The sequence below is a fragment of the Perissodus microlepis genome, chromosome 8, assembly GCF_051167445.1.
Source record: "Perissodus microlepis isolate ML-2025 ecotype Zambia chromosome 8, ASM5116744v1, whole genome shotgun sequence".
Classification (NCBI taxonomy): Eukaryota; Metazoa; Chordata; class Actinopteri; order Cichliformes; family Cichlidae; genus Perissodus; species Perissodus microlepis.
This window is the reverse complement of record NC_140468.1, coordinates 28,100,296-28,127,587: the sequence shown is the minus strand read 5'-3', so window position 1 is coordinate 28,127,587 and position 27,292 is coordinate 28,100,296. Positions and strand designations below refer to the sequence as shown.

The 27,292-nt window shown below is 41.9% G+C and overlaps 1 protein-coding gene across 1 annotated transcript; it reads left to right on the top strand.

Annotated features, from left to right (window-relative positions):
* The first annotated feature begins 1,323 nt into the window (after positions 1 to 1,323).
* mtr (5-methyltetrahydrofolate-homocysteine methyltransferase) lies at positions 1,324 to 23,696 on the top strand. Its single transcript, XM_084938489.1, has 33 exons — positions 1,324 to 2,558; positions 3,251 to 3,462; positions 3,574 to 3,663; positions 3,990 to 4,059; positions 4,151 to 4,243; positions 4,623 to 4,729; positions 4,912 to 4,971; positions 5,753 to 5,847; positions 5,956 to 6,056; positions 6,201 to 6,262; positions 7,035 to 7,102; positions 7,181 to 7,260; positions 7,625 to 7,737; positions 7,874 to 8,014; positions 8,688 to 8,873; positions 8,952 to 9,131; positions 9,510 to 9,626; positions 9,912 to 10,052; positions 10,117 to 10,206; positions 11,829 to 11,981; positions 13,532 to 13,639; positions 13,949 to 14,049; positions 14,950 to 15,017; positions 15,843 to 15,963; positions 16,444 to 16,525; positions 16,877 to 16,975; positions 17,942 to 18,017; positions 18,819 to 18,974; positions 19,681 to 19,880; positions 20,031 to 20,231; positions 20,777 to 20,969; positions 21,914 to 22,026; positions 22,351 to 23,696. Exons 1-33 carry the CDS (start codon positions 2,516 to 2,518, stop codon positions 22,438 to 22,440), a joined length of 3,810 nt encoding a protein of 1,269 aa, XP_084794615.1. The 5' UTR covers positions 1,324 to 2,515; the 3' UTR covers positions 22,441 to 23,696.
* The last annotated feature ends 3,596 nt before the right edge of the window (positions 23,697 to 27,292 follow it).

Below are 27,292 nucleotides of genomic sequence, written 5' to 3'. Positions count from 1 at the left end.
ATCTAAGACAGGGGTTCTGCCTTTATTAGCCTTATTCATTGAAACATTTTTCTTAATGCGACATTTGTGTGTTTTCTCCAGATAAAATTGAGGATTAATTTTGCCATGTTCAGATTTTGGGAATGTTCAAGTTCAATATAAATCTTTTGTAATTAAGGATCTGCCTAAAATAGTCATGTCCACCTGAAGCTACAACTCAAACCTCTGTTCAGCTGAATTACTTTGAGGGTTGACATTTTCAAATGATCATCAACAACACTGGACAGTTTTCATCCTCTCCTGTCTCACTGTGACAGGGGTGTGGTCTCTGGCTCTGCTGCAGTAAAGCGGTAGTACGGTAAGCTCACGGGGCGGAGCCAGGAGGTCGGAAGGGACAGGTGAGAGGGATTGCAACTAATGAAAGCTTTCCCACCTTTTAGTGCTTGGAGTTGGGAAGGAGCTGGAAAAGCTGGCTTCCCGGTTGAATACTAAGTGCTGAAGGAGTGGAGAATGAAAAGTGCTGTAACCAATAATTGAACGCTGTGTGGGTCCTGATCATTTCAAAGTCACTAAACACTAAAATACAATATCATTGGTACTATTACTATAGTTACTTTTAAGGCTGCCGTGATTAAATTTAAGGGGGCTTTAGCACTCCCAACAGGGTCTAAACTCGCAATTTCTCTGAATTATCCGGTCTTTGCAGTTCTAAGTAATATGTAGGTTACTTAGGCGAGACTAACATTGTAAGTGACAGTAATGTCCATCCATCTATCTTTTATGATTTAACAGAATAAAAACTTTTCTGACCAAGACACAGAAGCAATGATTAAACATGTGAACACTCCAGAGACACACCTGTACCAAAACAACTGAAACATCTAATCTGCACTTATGCACAAATATATACTTTACTGTAGAGAATGTTGTTTGACAAGCTGCAGAACTGTGACCTAGCTCTGAGTTCACAGTTAAACATACATGAATATAGCAACGGGGCCAGCGGGAGACCATATGAACTGGACACAAAGTTCACAAAGGAAAAAATGCGCTCTCACTCACACACGCTGTGCATGCAAGCAGACACCTGTAGTACTCTGTGAGAAATGTACACATGTCTGTAAAAGTGTAAAGACTATCTGTCTTAGATTGCAGGGGCCAGCAGGAGATAAATAGGGGAGACATTTTATTTAGGTGCACTAAAAGTATATCAGAGTGCTCCTCAGTCACTCATTAACAAATTCTATGAATTAGTGTAACTCAGAATTCTCAAACTCCAGTCGTCGAGGGCCGGGGTCCTGAAACTTTTCCATGTGAGCCTGTTGCAACACACCTGAATACAATTAGTAAGTCATTAGCAAGAGTATAGAACTTGACTGCATGCTGACGTGGCAACCCCTAACCCTACCTACTCAAGTAAAATTAAGTAAATGTAAGTGTTTGGAAAAATGTAAAATGGCCTGTATTTGTATAGCGCTTTTACTTAGTCCCTAAGGACCCCAAAGCGCTTTACACTACATCCAGTCATCCACCCATTCACGCACACATCCACACACCGGTGAAGGCAGCTACATTGTAGCCACAGCTGCCCTGGGGCGCACTGACAGAGGCGAGGCTGCCGGACACTGGCGCCACCGGGCCCTCTGACCACCACCAGGCCAACGGGTGAAGTGTCTTGCTCAAGGACACAACGACCGAGACTGTCGGAGCCGGGGCTCGAACAGGCTCGGCAAACTTCCGATTACAAGATGAACTGCCAACTCTTGAGCCACGATCGCTGTACTTCTAAAAGTACTTTTATTGCACCATGTTCATTCACTCATGAGCTGCTGTAACATGAATCAAATGGCTGAAATGCAACCTCAGCATGCAGTCAAGTTCTAGAGTCATGCTAATGACTTACTAACTGTATTCAGGCGTGTTGCAACAGGGTCACGTGGAAAAGTTTCAGGACACCGGCCCTCGAGGAGGAGTTCGAGACCCCTGCTGTGAGCCACATCAGTAGTAATAGTGGGCGGGGCTAGAGCCCCGAGACCCGTGCCGACAAGTGTAGCCGTGTTTCACCTAACTATGCGTATTTCTTCCTTTGAATACTTTGTATTTTGCAGCGCGGGACTTCGAGGCGGGCTGTGGGCGGCGCACCCAATAAGAAGTAGACGGGGTTACTGCTGCTTTTGCTGTTGCTTTTTGCATTGGCTGAACAAAAGTCAATTTCATGTTGCATTAGTTTTTATTGGGTGGGCAAGTCGCCAGATAGGGTGGACTGATCTCACATCTGTCCGTGGAATGGGTCAGCCTAGAACATTGTAACAGGGAAAGTTTTGTAACTCTTGGCTCTGAGCAGTGTCCAAACGCTACTTTTCTCTTTTGAAACCTTTATTTTGAAATAAAGAGACCGGAAGTGCTGCCGGCGAACCCTCGAATCACCGAAGAAGCTTCGACAAAACAGGAGCGAGTCGGCTGGATAAGTTCGAAAAAGATCACTGTGTTCCTCAGACGGACTGTGAGGCTGTTTTCAACAGCGGTTATTTACAACATGGCTCCCACTAACGTCTTTCAGCCGTACTCCTCAGAAGCGGGTAAATATACGGAGTGTTGGCAGCGGTAACAGGTATCTGTTTGCTAAACTTGGTGCTGCAGCTACTGTACAGGGACCCACTTCATAAAACACGTGTTCAGCAAGTATTCGTTTCCATTCGTATCACACACGTGTGCGGTGGAGCGTGTACTTCTGCTGCTGTACAATCAGATGTGAAGCACGTGGCTCACGTCCTCATAATGTACATTATTATGTATAAAACCCAAATGCAAATCATGTCAGTGCGTGTTTACTCTGCCGTGACGACATTAAAGGAGAAAAGTCCTGAATAATTGCAGAATGCCTCGTGCCTGTTTTTCTTTTTTTCCTTTTTATTGTATATAAAGAAAAGCGTTTCAATCACAAACTGATGTAAAACAAAGTCATCAGACAGCTGGAAATAAAGTTTGTGATGGTCAGAATTTTCTAGCACAGAAGCCCCAGACCCCACCCTAATCTGTCACCCAGTCTTTAAATAAAAAAGTACACTTGCTGTGTTTGTATATATACCATGTAGTGGTACTGCATATGTAAAAAAACCAAAAAATATCCAAAGAATATTTAAGTTATGCTGAATAAAAATCCACCCGTCTCACATTTATAACCTGCAGGATCACTTTTTTCTCTTTCTTTCTCCTGTTATGTGTAATATGTAGTTTGTCATTCTATAACTGCATCCCACTTTCTGCTCAGGATGCAGCTGCCCACTGGAGTCAGAGCTGAGAGCAGTGCTGCAGCAAAGGATCATGGTCTTGGATGGTGGAATGGGAACTATGATTCAACAGCAAAAGCTTGAAGAAGAAGATTTCAGGGGGGAGGAGTTCAAAACACATACACTGCCGCTGAAAGGCAACAATGACATTCTCAGCATCACACAGCCAGACATCATTTACAAAATACACAAGGTTGGTTAATCCAGTCATCGAAATGGGAATCTTTGCACTTCGCCTGCACTGTGCAGGTGTGTAATTGTATTTATGTGCAAACTTTGCTCTCCTCATTTTGGCTGCTTAAAGGAGTACCTGCTGGCTGGTGCTGATATCATAGAGACCAACACTTTCAGCAGCACGTCCATCGCCCAGACAGACTACGGACTTGAACACGTGGTATGATGTCCCTACTTGACCACAGCTTGGCTTGTATGGAACCATGTTAGAATTTATGACCAAGTCATTTATCCTTTTATGGAAGGGAGTCGTTTTTGTGAATATCAGGTTTCACCTCAGTAAAATATTTGTGTCTTCAGTATTTTTTTTATTATATTGATTTATTTACTGTTCAGCTCAATTGTATGTGCTGTAACAAAGACATTTTAATTAATTTTAAGTATATTACTACACTGACCTTTTCCACTGAAAACATGAGACATAATCATTTCAGTAATAAGTAATGACGGTTTGCTCTAAGGTGTAAACCTGTGTGTGTTGTGTAGGCTTATCGTCTCAACAAAGCATCAGCACAGCTGGCGAGGAGGGCAGCGGACGACGTCACTAAACAATGCGGTCAGCAGTACAGCCACACATTACTGTCACCAGTGTTTGTACAATGCTGCAGTGTCAGAGAGTTCATCAGCACCTTTGTGTTTGTTATCAGGTGATAAACGCTACGTGGCTGGGGCAGTGGGTCCCACCAATAAGACCTTGTCTGTTTCACCATGTGTGGAGAGACCAGATTTCAGGAACATCAGTAAGACTGCTCACTGGTTATTCAGCCAACGTTGTGCTTTAGCTTTTAAACACTGTCGATGTAAACGGTAGATAAGTGAGATGTTTTGTCGCTGCATATGTGAAGAGATGCGTGATTGGCTGATGAGCTGCAGTTAATGTTGTAACTATTTGCATAATATTGTGACTCTTGGATTACATTACAATTAATGATCACAGACATATTAGCAGGATCGGGAAGAGGAATGTAAGGAATTCCAGCACCGGTGTTTTATGCTTCATTATATGTGTGATTTATGAAGTAACTCTGGGCTGTACACTCAGATTGAATGATGTCATTGTGCAAAAAAGCACCATACAGTATGTAACTGCAATTAATAAAGTGTGTGTGTTTTCTGCAGCGTTCGATGAGCTAGTAGAAGCCTATTCAGAGCAGGTACGAGGGTTATTAGACGGGGGAGTGGACATCCTTCTAGTGGAAACCATCTTTGACACTGCCAATGCAAAGGTACCCCTCATCCTGTTTAAATAGTGGTAATGTTAAGGTTAAAGGATTAACACTGAGTAACCCACTGATGAATACATACAGCATTAATACTAGAATTTCAACTTATTCCACCAGTAGAGTGCACTTTTGTACTGTATGCAAGTCTTTTTTACACTCTTTCTACTTGATCATTGTATCTGCAGGCTGCCTTGTTTGCGATCGACCTGTTATTTGAAAAGAGCTACGAACGAAAGCCAGTCTTTGTAAGTCTGGTTCTTTATTCTTCTCCACGCTGCACGACTTTTAAAAACTGTTTACCTCATGTAGAATGGATCGAGGTGTGGACAAAAACACATCATTAAGGCTTCATTTTCAGAGTATTCTAGTTTCAGTCTCACATCCTAGAAACTTTGCTCATAGTTTCCTAAAAATGAGTGTTTCTCTAAATGTATTGCAGTTTACTACTAATTAATGGTGCATCTTCTAAATAAGAATGCTGAGGAAGTCCGGTGTTTTGCATCAGTTATTTAAAAATAAGCCAAAGTTTAATACACTGTAGACACACATTTAACCAAAAAGTATCGTTATTATGTCCTACAATGTCTCCGGTGTGACGTTTCCACAGGCTGATGATTTGGGGTGTCATGTGATCTGCTGGTGTCAGTGGTGGTTGGTACACTGTGTGTCAGTGCAGCCGGGAGATTGTAGGACACTTCATCCTGTTTGCTGACAGACTTTAACCTTTCCAGCAGCTGCCCACGTGTCACTACAGGCAGCATTTACTCCACATGTGTCAAAAGAAAGGCTGATAGTTCCCACGACTTTTCTTAAACACTTAAATATAAGAAGGATTATAACAAGACCTAATAAATGCAGCATAAAGAACTTTCTCTGTTTTGTATTTTTGTAAAATCCTTTAAAGCTTAACAAAGATGTTTTTAGAACTGGCTGAAAAGTATTGAAAAGTGATTCTAAAGAAATCAGTTCAGCTTTAATAAGTTGCTAATAAATCGCTGTCGTTGCCGTCTTACCGCGCTCATACAGATCTCAGGGACCATTGTGGACCGCAGTGGACGGACTCTGTCTGGTCAGACCGGAGAAGCCTTTGTAGTGAGTGTATCGCATGCTGATCCGCTCTGGTGAGTTACTGTACATCAAACCAAACAGCTGCTCTTCTAAATGTAGAACAAACCAGTGATGTGATACAAATGGCTTCCCAGTAAGACCCTTCCTCCTTTCTTTTGCAGTATTGGTCTGAACTGTGCTTTGGGGGCAAAAGAGATGAGACCATTCATTGAGGCCATAGGAAAAAGCACCACAGCTTTCATTATCTGTTATCCCAATGCAGGTAAGACACTCTGTGTAAATAGCAGTGGACACACAAACCACACAACATGCTGAATGTAGTCCAGGCAGTTCCTGTTGCAACATCTTTCAGACCCTCCAGGAAGATGTGATGTCATCATATCTACATGTTATCTTTCTCTGTTAGGCCTTCCCAACGCATTTGGAGGGTACGATGAAACTCCACAAGTAACAGCCTCCAATTTAAAGGTTTGATTAAGATTTTGTTTGTTTTTTCCTGAGTGACATTTAGGTGTAAAGCAGTACAGGAAGGGACAGAAAAACCTAGACCCCCGCAGTGAAGGGTCCACTTGTCCCCTTAGACTGAGTCAGAGCAATTAGCTTTACACCGTCTGAGCAGAATGATGACGCAGAGCTGGAGGGTCCCGAGGTCCAACCCAGATGGAGTCCGTCTGTGTGGAGTTTGTTAAATATCATCTGTCTGTACTCGCACAGGTTTCCTCTTGGAGCTCTGACTTCTCCCACCATGGGAAAAAGATGCTTGGTTAATGTTCCCTACGTCAACCTAGAACACTCTCACAAGAGAAACTCCTGATTTCCTCCTGAATCTGATATCCTGATATCCCAGGCTGATCACCTGTAGCTGACCTCATTGACAGCACTACATTTCTCAGCTTCCATGCAGGTGCTACTGTCAGCTTAATCAAACTGGAGGCCTGCCAGCTGCCATCCAGTGTGACTGAAAACAGTATTAAAAGACAAAAACCCGTCTGGGGTTGCTGAGGAGTTGTGCTGACTTTGTTTGGACTTCTGTGGAAAGTCTGTCGTAACCAGACACCCGTTTTAACCCTGTGCTGTAACCTTCCACATAACCTGTAACTACACATTGGGTCAGCGCAGCGATCTACGAATGAATGAAGGTTAATGTGTTGGGTTAAAATGGGTTTCCGGTTAAGACGTAAGTTAGGATGAAGATTTCCTGCTGAAGCATAAATCAGTCATAAGACTGTCCTGTCTGCAGGAGTTTGCTATGGACGGACTTGTGAATATTGTGGGAGGCTGTTGTGGAACTACTCCATCACACATCAGGTCAGTATAACATTTTCATAATAAAACATCTGCCTCAAATATAACACTCCAGTTTTCTGTTTCCCTCCTCCCATACAGAGCCATATCTGAAGCAGTCAGACACTGTGTGCCGAGAGCTCCCGCTGCTGATATTTATCAAGACTACTTGCTGCTCTCTGGTAGTAAAACCTCTCGTTACCATGTGTAAAGCTGCAAAACGACACACACAGGGTAGAAACGGTGTTTGCACGTCAGACTTTGAAACTCGTTGCACTCTGGTAGTTAAAATTCCAAACTGAGATTGTCAGTCAGTTTATAAATTCAGGAGTTTTGATCAAAGAAACTCTGAACGCTGCTTTCATTTCCATCTCCTGGTTTCTTTAGCAGGAGACAAAGTTTCAAACTTTAAAAGAAATCCTAACATTGAGTATAAACATGCCGAACCTTTGACAGAACAAAAGCAGTTGTTCTAAGCTTGCTGTGCTAAAGGGCTGCTTGTTGATTTAACTTTATGCAGGACACAACATATTCTTTTGTTTCCAGGTTTAGAACCGTTCACCGTTGGCCCACACACCAACTTTGTAAACATCGGTGAGCGTTGCAATGTGGCTGGGTCACGCAAATTTGCTAAGCTGATCATGGCTGGAAACTATGAGGTAGTTTAATTGAATAATATTACCTGAATTTATTCGTGTTGTTTTTAACATTAATGTTGTTCACTTTCAGAAGTTTGATTAGGATTGTGATTGTTAGGTTTTTAATTCTCAACTGGCTTTTCTGTGTAATGTGAAGGAGGCTCTGAGCATCGCTAAGGCCCAGGTGGAGATGGGAGCTCAGGTCCTGGATATAAACATGGATGAAGGGATGCTAGACGGACCAAAAGCCATGGCTCGATTCTGTAGCTTCATTGCTTCTGAGCCAGATATTGCACGGGTAGGACATTCAAAGGCAAAACATTCATCTGTTTTTGACATGTTTAAATGTATATATGAGTACAGCATATATGACAGAAATAGAAGTACAGTCTGACCGGCGTAGTGTAAGCAGAGCCTCAGAGTGTGATGAGGCTATCAAACACTCCCCTGCATAGATGGTGAAACTGTTACCTGTTAAATATCAGCAAGCTTCGGCTTTCGCTCTGAGCACATTGACGAATGAGCTCAAGGTTTTCACCAAGCTGCTTTCAATCAGTGTCTTTATGTTAACTGAAACAACAATATGCTTCAGTCCTGTATTCCACTTCATGCTTTTCCTAATCTGTGAGATAAGCTGAGTGATAATGAGATATCTTTGTGTTCAGCAGTTTTTAAACATAAGAGTAAAGCTGTACTGTAGTGCAGGTATGAAATACTGTATCGCTGACACTTTGCTGTTAGTAGCAGAGCATGGAGGCAGCGAGCAGCAAAGCTGCTACTGAATAGTTTAGTAAAGCCTTTAAAGACGTGATTGTCTGTTGTCAGCGATACCTGATCTGATCAGTGCATCAGTGGACATGATGATGTACACACTGCAGGCTGTTTTTGTTTCTTACCAGGTAACAGCTAAAGAATGAATTCAGTTAAAACCAAGCATCTTGTAGTCCTTCAGCTCTTCTTCCCTTCCTCAGGTTCCTCTCTGTATCGACTCCTCTAACTTCTCAGTGATTGAGGCTGGGCTGAAATGCTGCCAGGGGAAGTGCATCGTGAACAGCATCAGTCTGAAGGAGGGCGAGCAGGAGTTTCTGCTCAGAGCTGCCACTGTGAAGCGTTACGGAGCTGCTGTGGTGGTCATGGCTTTTGATGAGGAGGGGCAGGTTTGCACATGCCTTCGCTCATGTGGACACACAGACAGACACACATGAACTTGCTGATAAGCGTGCTGTCCTCTGCAGGCCACAGATACGGAGCGCAAAGGGGAGATTTGCACTCGTGCCTACAAGCTGTTGGTCAACAAAGTGGGATTCAACCCAAACAACATCATCTTTGACCCCAACATCCTGACCATTGGTACAGGCATGGAGGAACACAACGAGTATGCAATCAGCTTCATCGCGGCCACTAAACTTATTAAGGTAGCGACTCAACACAACTTCATCTCATCCCCTCAAAGATTTCCATCTGTGCTTTAGCAGCCACATTACTTACAAACCTCATCCTTTATCTTCCTGTAATTTGGTGTTTCTAACTAACTTAGGGTGCATTATATAACTAGTGGATTTCAGGGCTAAAAATGCCTTAAGGTCATTCAAGTATAAGGACAACAGCATTAATTCTCATTAAGTGATATTTACTGTACAGGCTAGAAACTGTGCTTAAACTAGTCTAATCAGTTGTTTGAAGTTTTATTTAATAGTCCATCAGTTCTTTAGATCCACATTAATCACAACACAAACCTTTGATTCTGGTTGGTGTAACCATGATGTGTTTTTTGCATCGGTGTTGATGTTTAGGAAACATTGCCAAGAGCCAGGGTGAGCGGAGGTCTGTCCAACCTGTCCTTCTCTTTCCGAGGAATGGAGGTGATCAGAGAAGCTATGCACGGGGTGTTTCTGTACCATGCTATCAAGGTAAACATGAAGATGAGCGGTTGTAGTGCGGGCCTTCATTTTTGTGTTTTGTTATTATTAGATGTAGTGAGTGTAAACATTTAAAGAAAGAAAAAGTGAAATTGCATGTGAAAATTCAGAACGCTCTTACAAAGACTTGCAGTTAACTTGTTGGAACTCTGTAACAACAAATGATCTTTAGTTCAATGAAATTTGCCTCCAAATGTAACGAGCTACACATTTCTTATTAGAAATAAGAAGTTTGTCTGTGTTAGCTTTATGTTCCTATCCACTGTGCCGCGACAGAACGGTATGGATATGGGAATAGTGAATGCAGGGAACCTGCCCGTTTATGACGACATCGACAAGGAACTGCTGATACTGTGTGAGAACCTCATCTGGAACAGAGATGGCGATGCTACGGAGAAACTGCTGGCCTATGCACAGGTACACACGCATGCCACGCAGCACCAAGCTGTTGTTGCTTTGCTTGACAGATGTTTGTTAACAGAACAACACCAAAGGAGGGAAGCAGATCATTCGGACAGATGAGTGGAGGGAAGGAAGTGTAGAGGAGCGGCTGGAGTACGCTCTGATAAAGGTAAGGTAATCGGATGTTTCTGTTATACAATAAAATACGGTTTTAGTTGTGAGAGAATTGTCAGAGCGGTTCAGTAGGAAGAGCTGTGTGCCTAGGATGAAAGAGTAATTGTACATGTACAACAAAATTATAGAGCTCCACACCAGCTGTGCAGGAATAAAATATAAATAGTAATAAATAACAAAACATTGTATACAAAAAGTCACAGATTGGAAAACAAAGTGCTCGAGTTGTGGGCCCTGTTATTAGCCCTGGAATTAGTAGCAGCAGCTTTCAAGGCTTGATCAACCTCCACTGCTCCAGAACAACTGTTAACCCATGTTGTCGTCCCTGAAAAAGACCAAGAAAGCCTCATTTCTGCTGTTCAATACTGAAGAAATTTAAACTTTAAAATGATGCCAGAGACTCTTAGCTGTGTCTGTAATCAAACCTCTGTAACTTTGCTCTGCTTCACTTCAGCAGCATCAGGTTATGTTCATATGCTGATTCATGGTTTTCTTCAGTTTTTTAGCTACTGCAGAATATTTTAAAGCAGTTATAAAAAAGCAGGCCAGGAAAATCTCCTTCATGTTTTTCTGTTTTATCCTCAGTTACTTTGACACAAAGGCCTCTGCTGTGATGCTCACACCTCTGATGAAGTCTCACAGTGTCAGCTTTCTTTTTATAGATATAAAAATATGGATGTGTACTGTTAAATGATCAGATGTATAATTTTTCTGACTGTCTGAGGCAAAATTTCCCTGATTCAAATCGAATCGATTGTAGAAATCCGTGGCGATACCCAGCCCTAATTCAAACACCTTGTGAAGAGTATGTAGAAGCATTGTCAGTCTCTGTCGGATCCTCTTGAGGTGAATGGTTAATTGTTTTTCAATAGTTGTGACAAGTTGCATAATTATGATCCAAAGAACTGACCTAACAGCCCATTCGTTCACCAGTAGTGCTGGTTTCAGTCATTATCCAAATGTACCCTTGGGGTTGGGGAAAGCAGCAGTCGGCTGAGACTGAAGACGTCGTGATAAGTTTGGTAACTTTTGGAACCTCCCATTAATTTAGAGATTAAGGGCACGCTGTGGGGTGTGGTGGAAATGTTTTGGGGGGGTTTTGGTGGTCGGGTGGGACGACGCGAGGCTTTAAATTTTTTGACACTTTATGAACTTGTGGAGTTGGATTAAGTTGACTTTCATTTACATCTAAGTTGTAAGAAATGATTGGGTTGATTTTTGGTTTTTATTTTGCCATGAAATAAACACCATTTATTTTTCAAAGAATCAAGTCGGAAGTGCGCTCTGAAACAAGCCACCCTTTGCCACCCACGCCCTTTTTTGGAGTATTTTTTGTTTTGGAACTTGAAAGGCCGTGGCAGATAGTTTTAGACGTATCTGTTCTAATGATCACATCCTAATTTATTTTACTCTAAGAAGGGAGAGTGAAAATGTCTGGATTTTATCTTTAATAGTTTGTGAAGTATTCATGTTCAAACATTGCCTCAGAATCCAAAATTCCACATATGAAATTTATATATATTGACTTTGAATCATATAATTTTCAGGTTCTTATGTTTTGAAAATGTTCCTAACATCAGTTGTTATTAATGGTCCGTCTTGCATTGATGCTGTTAGGGAATAGAGAAGTATGTGGTGGAGGATGTTGAAGAGTGTCGGGCTCAGGTTCACCGCTACACTCGACCCCTTCGTATCATTGAGGGACCCCTGATGAACGGCATGAAGGCGGTGGGAGACTTGTTTGGAGCTGGAAAGATGTTCCTGCCACAGGTACGATGATGACTTTGAGTGCATGTGGTCTGCCAGCTGATTATGGTCAAATTTCATGGTGAATTTCACTGTTTCTGTGGCACAGTGTGGGAACAACTTTAGCTTTGCTTTGTCTCAAATAAAATGACCAGTTTTAGTTTTAGTCAAATATCCTGACAGATCCCCAAGTTTATTTCAGCAAATCCGATAAAACTGTCTAAAGAAGTAATTATGGCTAATAAAGAAACTCAGTTCATCACCAAATCCCTTTTTCCTTTGAATAAGAATAGAATAGAATAGAATAGAATAGAATAGGCCTTTATTGTCATTGTGCATGTACAATGAAATTGTGGGTGCTCCACACGAACTGTGCAGGGATGAAATATGAATATTTTCTTTTAGTGTTTGTTAACAGTCCAAATGTCCCAGAGGAAGAAGCTGTTTGTGAGTCCTGACTGACCTGAGGTGCCATCCAGAGGGCAGCGAGTGGGTGGGCTTCTAGGGGTCACCTGTAATGACCCTGGTTTTCCTCAGACAGAAGGATCTGGGGATGGCTTACAAGGACTGCAGAGGGCAGCCAATGATTTTTTTGGACGGTGTTACTTACTTCCTGTTCCCAGTTGTGGCCCTTGCTTACCAGACAGCTGGGCAGTAGGAGAGCACGCTCTCCACTGAGGGCTGCAAGAACTTCTGATCCAAGTTATTCTTCCTCAGGACACGGAGGAAATGCAGCAGTGGTGTTGTGGGTCTAGGTGAGGTCGACGGAGATGTAGGTGCCCAGAAACCTGAAGGTGGAGACAGATTCCACCCGTTCTCCATTTATAATGAGACGGCAGTGGAGCCGTCTGTGTCTCCTGACGTCCACGATGAGTTCGTTTATTTGAAGGACGCTCAGTTTCAGGTTATTTTTTCAGGTTGCTATGTGAGCATCAGCGGGACAAATTCACTGCCTCTGTCCTGTACACTGTCTCATCTCCATCAGAGATTAGCCCACCCACAGTGGTGTCATCAGCATATTTGACAATAACGTTGGGTGGGTGGATTAGAGTACAGTCATTTTGCTTAGTAGGCCTGCTTGATATTATTGTACATGGTCCAGTGGTTGTGCTGTTGGTGTTGTAGGGGCCAGCTGCACTGAGGCACTGGGGATTTGTGGATGCAGACAGGATTCAGTTACAATCCGTAGACGACGCACTCCCAGACAGTTGCAGTAACTTATTAAACCAGAGATTAAAATTGAAACTAAAAATGAAACCAGAAGGTCTTCACTTCAATCAAATAGTTATTATTAAATAATTATTACATAAGCAGTTTAAGAAAATTGTCGTTATCCAAACCTTTTGGGCTTTTTACACTGATTCTATTGACCTTGTGTGTGGCTTCCACACTTGGTGACTTCCTTGTAGTAAATGCATTTACTTGTGTCTTCGAAAGACTTCAGTTTATCTCAGTGAACCTTTGTATGAATCTTTCCCCAGGAGGTTTTTATCCTTCACCAAAACACATTAATCGTTTGACTGTTTCTTCCTATATGTGCAAAGATGTCTGAGTCAGCAGTCATGTGTCTGCAGGTCATCAAGTCGGCTCGTGTTATGAAAAAGGCGGTTGGTTATTTGATTCCTTTCATGGAGAAGGAGAGGCAGGAGATCATGGCTGCATCTGGATCCTCTGATGAGACGGTGAGTGCATTTAGAGGAGACTTCAAAGCACTTCTTATTTTTGACTGTTTTCTTTTCCAAAAGCTTTGTGTGTGCAAAATCTGTACAGCACTTTCACAGCTTACATGAATATGAGTTCCACAATAATAAGATAAAGCAAGCAAATACTGGAATAATTGATAAATGATAGTAACTCCTCAAAATGTAATGTTTCTACAAATGTTTTCAAAAGCTGGAGGGAATAAGAAGTGTAGTCCACGCCGACTCCATGTCACTCAGAGTGGTCAGTTTGCCGTGGGCCTCCCCTCATTGTTTTCTCTTTGTCTGCAGGATCCCTACCAAGGCACCATAGTTCTGGCTACAGTGAAGGGGGATGTCCACGATATTGGCAAAAACATTGTAGGCGTAGTGCTGGGTTGCAACAACTTCAGGTAACAGTAGTTTGCTGCTGAGCGTCTTGCCTTTCCCACTAAACACATTTACATTGTAATCTGTGTACTTGTAGCACTTAAGTGGGTGCAGCTGACTGAACTTGTACTTGCTTTAACCAGTCGATTGGATTTGAAATTATGCATCAAGACTATAATAAAGTGTCATTTTTCAGCCTTGAGGGGATTAACATTAATATTCCACTAACTGGGTGATCCCTCTGTTTACAGACTGCAGTCCTCTGAGGCTACATGTTAAGCTCAGTGGTACTGTCAGCAGTGCACTCAATAGGTCAAGTGATTTAACTCACCTCACATTGCCTTTTGATCCTCCACAGGGACCAGTGTTGCATTGTGGGAGAGAAGTAGAAACCATCCAAATTTCACTGCTCTTTAACAGCTGTAGTTCAGTGCGTGTGTGCTGCTGCACTTACATGCTGAGTGACATGAACAATCCTTTACTGTGAATCGCTAACTGAACAACTGAATATTTATTTTCATTTCATTTATTTTTGCACTCTTAAATAAGAATTTCTGCAGTTGTGTAATAATTTTTACATTCTCAGAGAATATTAGGAAAATAAAATAGTTCCCACAAAGACAAAATAAGACATGGACTGTGTATGCTGGAGTACCATGTAAAGGTGGTGGTGGGTTTCCACTGGTACTAATGACCATCTTTATCTTAAATTCTAATTGATGACTGCTACCCCGGACCAACTGGTTAATCCATAACTACAGACATCACGATAAACATCTCCACTAAGCTGTCCTGGGTTCTTTCATAGTTTCTTATCCTTCATCCATCGTCAGTACTGCATATGCATTATATTCACATGCTTCCTGTATTCAGCTGAAACAGACCAAACTGATTCTCCTGCTGCTTCTGCTGTTCTCCTGCAGAGTGATCGACCTGGGTGTAATGGTTCCATGTGATCAGATCCTCAGAGAGGCCGTTACACAGAAAGCAGGTATGGTAACTGTAAAGATCAGACTGACAGAAACGTTATGGAAAGTTTCATTTCACAGAGGTTTATTTAATAATGTTAAAATGTTCATCCAATTACTGGACATTGCTGGCATTTAAGCAGTAGCTAGATATCTTTAGCCTAGTTTTTGCCTTTTAGGCAGAATTAAAGTTACTCAGCCTGTGTGGTGGAGCTGCTCGTGGGTATATCATGATGTGTCAAGGAGAAGTTTACAGGATTTATACTGACTTGTGTGATATATAACTGCTGTTCCCTAAATTTGGAAGCCAGTTGAGTGTTTCCATGTTAAGTATCAGTAAGAAATGCAGAGTCTGAGAGTCCCGAAGCAATCTCAAAACAATTTAATTGTTCTATAAGCATTAATATATAATGCTCCTGTCAGATTATTGTCCTAATGATAGAGCAGTGACGAGTCTGTAATCTTGCATGATGATGGGATATTTTGTTGCTTTTGTGTACTAACTTATTAAAAAGCAGGACAACTTATAATCATGATATGACTGTAAACAATAGCAGCCTTGGGTAGTGAAAGGTTAGAAAATAACTGGTTGATCCTGTTAATCATTACAAGCATGAATAAATTAGTGTGTGAGCACAGCTGTGTATGGAGTCTTTTGTTGTTATTTAGACTTTTCTCTCTAGCAGGTTTTCACAGATTTTCATTTCTTTCTATGCATAGATGAAGAAAATAATATTATTTTTTATATTTTTCAATAAGACCCTTTTAAGCAAAAGCTCAAATTATTGTTGCAGGATTAAGACTTATTAGTTTGTAACAGCATTTGTGTACTTGCTTTGGTACCTCAGATGTCATTGGTCTGTCTGGTCTTATCACCCCTTCTCTGGATGAGATGATCTATGTGGCCAAAGAGATGGAGAGACTGGGAATGACCACACCACTGCTGATTGGAGGAGCCACCACATCAAAGTATTGCATACCTACAATCACAAAGCTCTAATTCTGAACTAGATACAATGAACTTTTCTACCAGATTTAAACCAAATCTGGTAGAAAAGTTCAAGTCAAAGGTTACGTGTAGGAGATGCACTAACAGTCGCCCACATATTTTATCTCGCGGCGAATTTAGAGTCCCCAATGAAAACGGAAGGAAGAATTTGTAACTTCAGAGTTGTCACAACATTGGAAACTGTCCACAGAGGCCAAAACAGTTTTTTTTTCTTTTGTTTTTTGATCCAGACAGAAAACAGCTTTTTTTGTTGTATCCACTGGGATCGACTCACTGATGCAGTTCATCTTCTAGCCACTCGAGGCTGACTCCAAAAGTGAGGCGTCCTCGAGTGGCTATAAGAGCATCAGGGTCACCATAAATGTTTGTATAGACAATCCTTCTGTAAGCAGAAGTGCAGCAGTCGAATAATAAGGAAACCTGTACTTTGTGTTGGGTAGGGTACACACAGCAGTGAAGATTGCCCCTCGCTACAGCTGCCCTGTTATCCATGTTCTGGATGCTTCCAGGAGTGTGGTGGTGGTAAGAACATCTGCCTGCCTTGACTCCAACTTTTCCATGATCAAGAACAATGGATGGCAAAAAAACAACATTAAAATTGTGAACGTTTCTATACACATTTGACTTGAAATGACAGTACTAGCCTCAAATAAATCTAAATAAAATGGTCCATGTTATAGCTAATACTGCTTTGAGGGGAGAAGTTCAACTTTTTGCATCAATCAAGCATTGCAAAATCTTCCAAATTGTTTAAAAATCCTGTGTGGTTTAGTTTTAAACCGTTTTTCCAGCACACAGGCTTTGTGTGGTTACACATTGTTTAAGGAGTACAAAATGTGGTGTTGACTTCACTTTTTCCCCGGTCTGTCTCAGTGTTCACAGCTGCTGGATGAAACAGCAAAGGAAGAGTATTTCGAGGAGCTGAAAGAGGAGTATGAGGAGATCAGACAAGAGCACTATGATTCCCTGAAGGTAAAAGCAGCCAGTAGAGAAAAAGAAACCAAACATGGAACATTTCCTGTGACCAAACGCTGGTTTCTCCATCCTTTACCATTGTACAGCAGAGCTGCTGTTAATGAAATCACATACTTGACTGTTCGTGGCACATGTGAATAAATATGTAGATCACACTGAGTTAGGGCTGCACAATTAATCGTTAGAAAATCGCGATCTCGATTCATACTTATGTGCGATCTCATTTCCAAATGACGACGATTAAAAAAAAAAAAAAAAAGATGACGATTGTACCGCATTTTGATCCGGGACGTAATCTGCATGAAAACAAGCGCTCACTCTTCCTGCTCAACAAATGACAAGGGCGGAGCCTTATACCACGTGATACAGAAGCTGGCTGCTAAAATTGGCAGGGAAAAAACAACGGAGAGCACGTCAGGGATGACGAGAAAGTGACAGGAGAAAATCCGTCCCGGTCAGCCACCCAAACATCAATAACGGGAACCTTATACAGCGCTTCCCTATACCCGTCGAACTCCCGCAGGCACAAAGAAATTACGGAGGCTATCACTTATCACCTGACCAAAGATATGGCTCCATCAACACTGTGCAAAACGAGGGATTTAGGAAAACGATCAACAGCCTAGACAAACGCTACACAGTGCCGTCCCGCAACTATTTTTCTATTGTTGCACTACCTGCTCTGTACACGCAGTGTCAGCAACGGTGGAGACGGAATTTCAAGCAGTACAACATTTTGCGGCAACGACAAAATGTGAGACATTTGTTGTTTTTATGTTTATTTATTGTTTTTATGTTCAGTCTCAACTGTTACGAAGTTGATGTGCAGTTAATAAGTGCAATAAATATTTATACTGGAAAAGAAAATCGTGAGAGAATCGTGATTCTCATTTTATGCAAAATCGTGCAGCCCTACACTGAGTTATACTTGTGACATAATCAACTGTCTCCCTGTGTGTTCAGGATCGCTGTTACCTGTCTCTGTCCCAGGCTAGAGAGAAGGCACTAAAGGTAGACTGGCACTCTCTGCCCCAGCCAGGCAAGTCAAGCAATGACCAGTAGTAGTTGTTACCTAATGTGTCCGATTTTAATAAGGTGCTAAAACAACAACAACAACAACAAAAACAACAATAATTATTATTATTATTAATGTGTCAGATTTTAATAAGGTGCTAAAATATTTGCATTTGATGAAGATTGAAATGTTGCATTTAGGGCTGCAGCTATCCAATAATCTGTAAATAATTCCATCGATTAATCGAGTAATCGTTGAGAAATACTTTTGTCTTGTTAGTGAGCAATAATAAATATACAAAAGGGAAAAAATGTGGGTGTTTCAGAGTTTCTTCTGAACTGCACTGCAGGTTACTGCAGATTGTCTGCTGTGTAAAGTAAAGAGCAGTGGATGGAGCAGCTACAGAGTTTGCTTTTCTTCATGTCAGAGTTTGTTGATCAGGTGCTTTGATGAAGGACGCCTGCTAGTCTTTAATGATAATCACAGGAACAGCGCTGCTGTTTAGGACACCTCGGTAACGGCTCCGCCTCTTTGCTCTTCGTGGTGTGTGAACAGACTCTGACCTTTTATTCATGCACTGCTCCTAAATACGTTTGTATTGCAGATTGTTTTTAGTAGCAGATGTGGGTGAAACGGTCACATTTACATTGTTTAAAACTTCTGCGCACTACAGAGCCGCGAAGCAAAGAATTTGTGTTGAGAATTGTTTTTAAATGATCTAATTATTTGAATTACTCTATGAATGGTTGCAGCCCTCGTTGTCCTTGGTTTCAGGTGCTGAAACAAGCACATACAGAACTGTGAGCAGACTTCTCTGTGTTTCAGTTTGTCCTCAGTTCCTGGGCACCCGTGTGTTTGACTTGTACGATCTGAACAGCCTGCTGGACTTCATCGACTGGAAGCCGTTCTTTGATGTGTGGCAGTTGAGAGGAAAATACCCCAACAGGGGATACCCGAAGATCTTCAATGACAAGACCGTTGGTACAAGCTCAGTCAGGGTTATTTAGAAATCAGTGTATAAATATAATAATATATAAATATATACTGCACCTGTACTGTAGGAAATGGTTAAAATTCAATTATAAATGGATACAAGTGGAGTACAGGAGAGGAAAAAAGTCAAATTTTACTGATTAATGAATCAGACCATACAAACTAAGCCATAAATAAGTCTTGAACCGCCCTGTTATTTGATTACATTTTGCTTCCAAGTGTTCTTCTTTCTGAAGGTCTTTCAGGGGTTTTCTTTGTACAGCGGCTGCCCCTTTCCACTCGTTTTGGGCCCAGTTCTTGTACCTGATTTGTAACTTGGCCGCTGTGCTACCAGCAGCCTCTTGCAAAAACACATGGCAAAGATAACACAGCTTGACAGGCATGAAATAGTGTTCTTACAGCAACAGGGCCATTTCCAAAGAGCTATTAACTAAAAACTTGGGATGTCTGGGCGCGTGCAGCGCTTCCTCAAAAATGTAAGGAAACTGGACAAGTGGAAAGAAAAACGTCTACAGCAAATGACCAGTATCAGAAAATCATGTCCTTGAGAAATCCAGTAAAAACCTGTCACAGAAGCCTCATCACAAATGGTCTCATGTCTTGAAAACTAGAATAAAAGTATGAAGCTTCAAGAAGAGGAAACAGGAAGAATTCAGGGAAAGCCACTGAACTCGGTGATCTTTGGGTACTGCAGGTTCAGAAGCTCGCAAACTCTTTGATGATGCCCAGCAGCTGATCCACCAGATGATTGATGACTGCAGACTGAAGGGGCGGGGCCTGGTGGGATTCTGGCGCGCCCAGAGTAACGGCGACGACATCAGGGTGTACAAAGATGACGTTGCAGTGGACGGGGACACAGAACCCATCGCCACGTTCCACGGCTTACGGCAGCAGGTGAGGGATTCTGATTTATCCTGCTGCGACAGATATCTTTAACATCTTGTCCTGTATAATCCTAAGTATTGTAATATGTTCATTTTTAAACACATAACCGTCTCCTTTCTGTCAGTGTTCTTTCAACAGTGTTGTGTATTTGTGCTGCAGGTGGAGAAGGATGGCTCCTCCTCCGAGCCGTACCTGTGTGTGTCTGACTTTGTGGCCCCTGTAGACAGCGGTGTGGCAGACTACATTGGATTGTTTGCTGTGGGTGTGTTTGGAGCTGAAGAACTGAGTCAGCAGTTTCAAGCTCAGGGAGATGACTATAATAGCATCATGGTCAAAGCTCTGGCCGATCGACTAGCTGAGGTACTGTTTCCTGTAAAATATTAAAAACTATACTTTATGCAGCAGATCACACCTTTTTTTCCTCCTTGGTAATTATACCACAGTACAAGCGCCAATGTTGGCACGGTAACTCTAGGGTTACTTGCAAGTAACAGCTGGTTAGCCATTTAAAAATCCTTCTTTTTGTTTCAAATTCACGGCTTGCTGGCTTGCAATTTTAAGTCATAGCCATTAACTGCATGGGGTGCAGGCGTTTCACGTTAGAGGTGCTTGGTTTCAGCTCTCAGCCATTGCATTGACTACTAGCTGGGATTGTTAAAGTCTGATGAACAATGGAGTATGAGAGTCTACAGTTTTGTTTAGGGAAGGGAACTTCTGTATATGTTTTTCAAGCTGACACCCTACTTTTTAATCTGTGCTTGCGGGCATATCGTCCTTTGATGTCTCCAGTATCCAGAGGCAGCTGGATACAATATGGGAACAGTGTGTCCAGGTTATAAACACTCATTATAGAGGCATTGTTTCCATTCACTCATTTCTTCTTTGTCCATCTGTCCACCATGAAGGCATTTGCTGAAGAGCTCCATGCTCGTGTGCGTAAGGAGCTGTGGGGCTACAGCACTGATGAGGCTCTGCATACCTTGGATCTCCACAGAGTTCGATACAAAGGAATCAGACCGGCAGCTGGCTACCCCAGCCAGCCCGACCACACAGAGAAGACTATCATGTGGAGCCTGGCTAATATCCAGGAGAAGACTGGTGAGAACACCGAAACCACATCATGTCTGACTCCCTGAAACGGATCCATTGTTGCTTAAGTACAAACGTTATGCTGAACAGATGAGTGGGTTGGATTAGCTTAGACAGATGTCTTTAACTTCCATAAGTATTTTTGACGACAAAGTGTTGCAGTAAATAATCTGAATTACTGGTTTGTGAAGGTCAAGTCAAATTCTGCAGCAGCTGCGTGATGCTGTGATGTCAGCATGAACCAGAACCTTTGAGGAGTGTTGAACAGTCTGCATGAACCTCAGATATTCATTTTATTAAGTACAAATTTCAAATGAAATCTTCCAGTTTTCTGCCTGTGTTCAAATGTTCATAGCCTATGAAAATAATCAGATATGCATAAATATCTTCTGTATTCACATTTTTATCATGAACATTTGATCAAATCACATTACTGCATATAATCCACAATCATGGGTTTAGTTTCACACCCTCCAAACTCCAGCCGCAGTTTTTATAACTAAACCAGGACATGGATTCAGGTGACTCTCTACACCTATTTATCACGATGACAGTATGTTGATATTGTGCATTCATGTGCTTCAAATCACCTTTTAGAGGAAAAGTCACACTCATGCAAAAAGCATACAGGTGAGAGTGCTTTTATATACTCTTACCTGTGTGCTTGAGATCGGGTGTTGCATCTGCACAGGGTGCCAAACAGAACAGAGCACCGGTAGGCTGAGCAGGTAATGATCTCCTCAGATGTAGTGCACGCAACGGCTTAAAAACCACCCCGTAAATGTCAGTTGAGAGGCTAACCGCGCTATTAACAAAACACTGCCAGCTGTAGTTTTTTATGCAACCCACTGATCTGCTGTCTGTCTCATGGACATTTTACTTACTATATTTTTTCCATGTGTGGCTGTTTGTTTTCTTTTTGTGTTTACTTGTGCATTTGTGTGTGATTGTAGGCATTGGTCTGACAGAGTCCCTGGCCATGACACCTGCTGCCTCTGTGTCTGGACTTTACTTCTCCAACCCTCAGGCTTCATACTTTGCTGTTGGAAAGATCACCAAGGAGCAGGTATCCATTGATAATGTGCCTCACTGTACATCAGTGTTGAACATGTTTACTAAAAGAATGTGTCAACTATAGTTTCATTTAACAGACTGGTCTGTTTTTAATCTAATATCTGCAGGTCATGATTTCTTAAGGTCTTAAACCTGAAAAAGAGAGATGTCCAGTTCCTGTGCTGCTTTCTGTTTTGTCCATGTCCTGGTCTCTCTATGCGCTCCATTTCTACCTGACTTTTTCTGCTCATACACCAGCCAAACTTAGTTGATATGCTACAGGTCTCTTCCCAAACAAGAGCTAAACTTGTGGCCTCTGTGCACATCTCATCTGTAGGTGGAGGACTATGCCAGCAGGAAAGAGATGAATGTGGAGGAGGTGGAGAGATGGCTCGCTCCCATCCTGGGTTATGACAATGAAGTGTAAGCTGCAACAGAGGATCAAGTTTACAGTCCAACCATTCCACTTTGGCTCCCATGAGTTGTTACTGTAACTGCTGTCACTCCCTCTCACTGACATCCCAGAGGATATTCTTTACCAACCTGTACAAAGACACAGGGCCTCAGACTTTTCTATTACGATAAACACTACAGGAAAACATTTCATGCTAGTTGTTGACAGTTTATCCGTCTGTCGGGTACTGGACAGATGCACATAGTGCTATTTTCTTAAATATATTTTAAAAAAAGCAAAGTGCTTAATTAAAACTACTGTGCTCTTGCTGCACATTCAATGGCCGATTTCCATATGTGCAATTAAAGGTTAATACTTGTTGCAGAAGACCACTTACACATGCCCTCAAACAAAGATCACTTAGAAGAAGTGAAGCACAGAAGAAGAGATCGAATCAAACCAATGATTCTCACGAGGGCTCGTTAATACCAACTGATTTTACTTTAGCTTTTTATTTGTAAAGAGAAGATTTGTAGATAAACACAGAATGTGTTCAAGTTTTAATTTCACGTTGGTCATTTTATTTCTAAAACTTTAGCAGTATTTTATATGGAAACTGAAATGTGCTGGCATCATAGATAACACACTAGTAATGACAGCATGTTGTTCAAGTTTAAAAAAAAAAACTTGTTTTAAAAACAACATATACATAAAACATTTCAAACTCGTGTGTCCACAACTGTTCTTCGTCTGCACATTTAGGGAAATAAGACGGATTATGTCAGGTTATAATGCTGTTTCTGTCAAATAATTTTGGTGCTAGTTGCTTTAGTCAGACTATTGTAATATTTCAGCACAAGGGTTGGTGATCACTACTGTTTACATTGTGTTTCTGTGTAGTTTGTTTTATAAACATGTTATCAAAGTAAATGTAGTTTATGGATCAGTTATAGATACTTGACAGACTAAAGGAGAAATGTGACAGCATTGTTGTTACGAACATTTTCTGACATAAACCATGAAAAAAGGTTTCTGGATATTTTTTCAGTGTCATTATGATGGCAGCCAGTGTTAATCTTAAACCGCTCGGGGTCCAGTCATGTTCAGATGTCAAATCAGGAGATTTGACAGTTGAAAGATTTGCTGGTTAAGTGCTCTTTACAAATCTTAATGCTGCAGTGTCTGTTTAACGTTTTTATGGAACTTTGATACCTTCTCAGTCCCTTTTAATTTTACATAGAAGACTGTGGATTTCTGATAATTAAAAATAAACCAGTCTTAAGCTTAAAGTTGGCTCTGTCTTTTTTCTGAGTTTAACTTTCAGATTCACCTTTTTGTAGAAGCAAAAAGTCCGTCTGTGAAAACAGAAGGTGTCTTTGACATGGACGATGCCCATAACACAAACCTGAAAGTTGGGATAAGAAGAGAGGTGAGATGATTGGTCGGGACCAGAATGACTTCATGCCAAGGACTACTACAGATGGCATCTTTAGCTGGTCCTTGTCAGGGGCTGTAGGAATACTACAGATGCAGTATTTTCTTTGAGGGTGTTGAGAGAGGAAATACAGAGAAGAACAAAAGGAGTTACACTGTGTCTTTGTCTAGAGAAGGCATATGATAGGCTGCCAAGAGGGGAACTGAGAAAGTCGGGAGGTGTGAAGAAGTATTTGAGGATGATACAGGGGATGTACAAGGACAGTGAGATGTGTGGTGCAGGTCAATGTGAAGAATACATCAGGGATCAGCTCTGAGCTTCTTTCTGGTTGCAATGGTGATGACAGATGAGCTTAGGCAGCAGTGTCCAAGAGCCTGGAGGGAAAGGAATGAAAGTTAGTGGAACCAACACGGAATGCGTGTGTGTGTCTGTGTGTGTGGATGGGTAGAAATGCAGAGTTGAGGCAGTGAACGTAGATCAGTTTTACGTACCTGGGCTTAAGCATCCAAACCAATGGACAGTGTACAAGAGAAGTGAAGAAGAAAGGGCAGGTAGGTTGAAGTGGGTGGAGATGAGTGTCAGGCATGAAATGGAAGGTTTACAAGATGATACTGAGACCTGCTGTGATTGGTGGTTTGGAAATGGTGGACCTGGAAGTGGCAGAATTGAAGATGCTAAAATTTTCACTGTGACAAAGACGGTCAGGAAAGAAGGAAAAGCTAATACTTCTATTCAGACTCTTTAGTTTGGTCCTGTTTGTGGTTTCTTTTCCTCTGTTCTCTGCTCTGCTACAGGTCTCTTCCCATTAAGTGGTAGTAATTCCTCCCCACTCTTCCCATTGTTTTAATCTGATTTTATGGGTTCCTTCTTTTTATAGTGTCTTTCCTGTACAGTTTCCCCCTATATCACCCTCAAGATGACAGTTGTTGTGAACTGTCACCGTATACATACAACTGATTTGAATTGTACTGAACTGAATGAGATCAAATGCCTCCCATGATTCCAAAGTAGAATTGTTGTTCCCGAGCTGCAGCCTCGGACGTTTCTTGACAGTACAGTTAACAGAGACAGGGTCTCTTCTGTGGCTCCTCACTGAGTCCTCAACACCTTGTTCATTTGACTTTCACAGGTCTACACAGCATGCAGAGTGATGCATAATTTCATTTAAAATGTGGACAGTGTAAGATGGAAGCAGATAATCTGCTGAGGCAACTCCATAGATGATGTGGGGTCCAGTGTTTTTAGAGCTTAAACCATACAAAGAAAGCTAAGCTTCACTTTAAACACTAATTTCACTGTAAAGCAAATATTTTCGCCCAATAACAATCGTTTGGAGCACACCTGAACACGCTTGTCTAACTGAAGACCAACTGAACTTTTTAATTGCATGAAATAATTTATTTATAGATGACAAATGATAATGATTTTCACTTATGTCTAATTTAGTACACAGTAAACAGTGTACAGCAAAATGTACAAATCGATTCTTTTGTACACTTAGGTCGATGAGTATTTGCACTGTTTGCCATGTGCACCACCTCTGCAGAATAAACTTTAAAAAAATCAATTTGTGACTAACATACAGATTTTCAGCTTTAAATCAAGAGGTTTAACCGAAGCATTGTATCAACTTTTTTAGGTATTAAAGCTAGTTTTATAAATAGTCTCACATTTTCAGAAGCTCTAAATAATTGGGTAATTGACTGACAAGCACTTTTTACTTGATTGCTGTTTTTATTTCAGATAAACAGACTCCAAAATCTCTTAATTCGCTAGTTTATCACTGGAACTGTCAATATGAGGTCCAAAAAGATGTTGATGCATATGACAAATGACGTGTATAAAGTAAGGGGGGGGGAGTGGAGTGGAGTGCTTGGTACAATTCAAGACTTATGGCACATTAATTACCTTCATTAATAACTCAGTGGGACCCTGGAAGACAGCACAAGTTATCATGGAGTGTGGAATATATAAGGGTGATGGGCTGTTCCCACTGCTGTTCTGCATACACCTCAATCCCCTAAGCTGACACATCACTGAAAGTGGTTCACGAGTGGAGTGATCCTGAGCCATGGTGGATGACGTCAAGTTGTATGTTAAGAGTGAGCGAAACATCGACTCACGGATCCACCCATCTGCAGCAATGAAGGACGCAGAATTGCAGACATACAGGACAGCTACAAGTACCTGGGTATCCCAGAGGACAACAGGAACATCATGAAGATGCAGGAAGGAAAGCCACAGCCACATACCTCCAGAAGGAAAGACAAAACCATTCAAGTTTCTTTGTGAAAACAGGGGCTACTCGATTCTATAGTCAACTTAAATGATGCAGAAATACAGGAGGTCAAAATTCTTTTTATTTACAAAATGTGTATTTGTCATATTTGACTTTAAAAGATGGTTAAGAAGTTGACACTAAATAGTCATTGATATAGCCAAGCTGTTTAAACATGCATCCATCTTCTTCTGTTTATCCGGGGCCGGGTCGCGGGGGCAGCAGCCTAAGCAGAGAAGCCCAGACCGCCCTCTCCCCAGCCACCTCCTCCAGGTTGTTCGTAGGAGCACCAAGGCGTTCCCAGGCCAGCCGAGAGATATAATCTCTCCAGCATGTCCTGGGTCTGTCCCGGGGATTCCTGCCGGTGGGGCATGCCCAGAACACCTCACCCAGGAGGTGCCCAGGATGCATCCTTGTCAGATGCCCGAACCACCTCAGCTGGCTCCTTTCGATGTGGAGGAGCAGCGGCTCGACCCCGGATCTCCGGCGTCCCTGCCCTATCTCTAAGGGAGAGGCCAGCCACCCTTGGAGGAAGCTCATTTCTGTCGTTTTTATCCGCAATCTCGTTCTTTTGGTCACTACCCACAGCTCGTGACTATAGGTGATGGTAGAAACATAGCTCGGTGAAATTTTCAAGTTTTTCTTATTATATAACAGTTTTGACTGAAGCATCATCATTTACTGTCACTATGAAATAAACTGAAATATACATGTCATCAACATACAGAAACATACACAACCCAGACTGATGACTGTGACTTTGTTTAGTCCACAGGTGGAGGAACTTCAGGTCTCAAGGGCCGGTGTCCTACAGGTTTTAGTCCTTGATCCAGCATAACTGATTTAAATGGCTAAATTATGTCCTCAACATGTCTTGAAGTTCTCCAGAGGCCGGGAACTGAACTAATCATTTGATTCAGGTCTGTTGACCCAGGGTGTGATCTAAAACTTGCAGGATACTGGCCCTTGAGGCCTGGAGTTCCTCACCCCTGGTTTAGTGGAAATGCTCTCTGCTGGCAGGGACCAAAGTGGCCAGCAGAGGGAGTAACCCGACCAACGCAGCGTTCGAGCACGCGCACACTACACACATACACGCTCCTGTGCAGCTCCGCCCCCGACGAGCGTGAGCCATCCAATGAAAGAGGAGTTCATCTATGCGTTGCCTTTCTCTG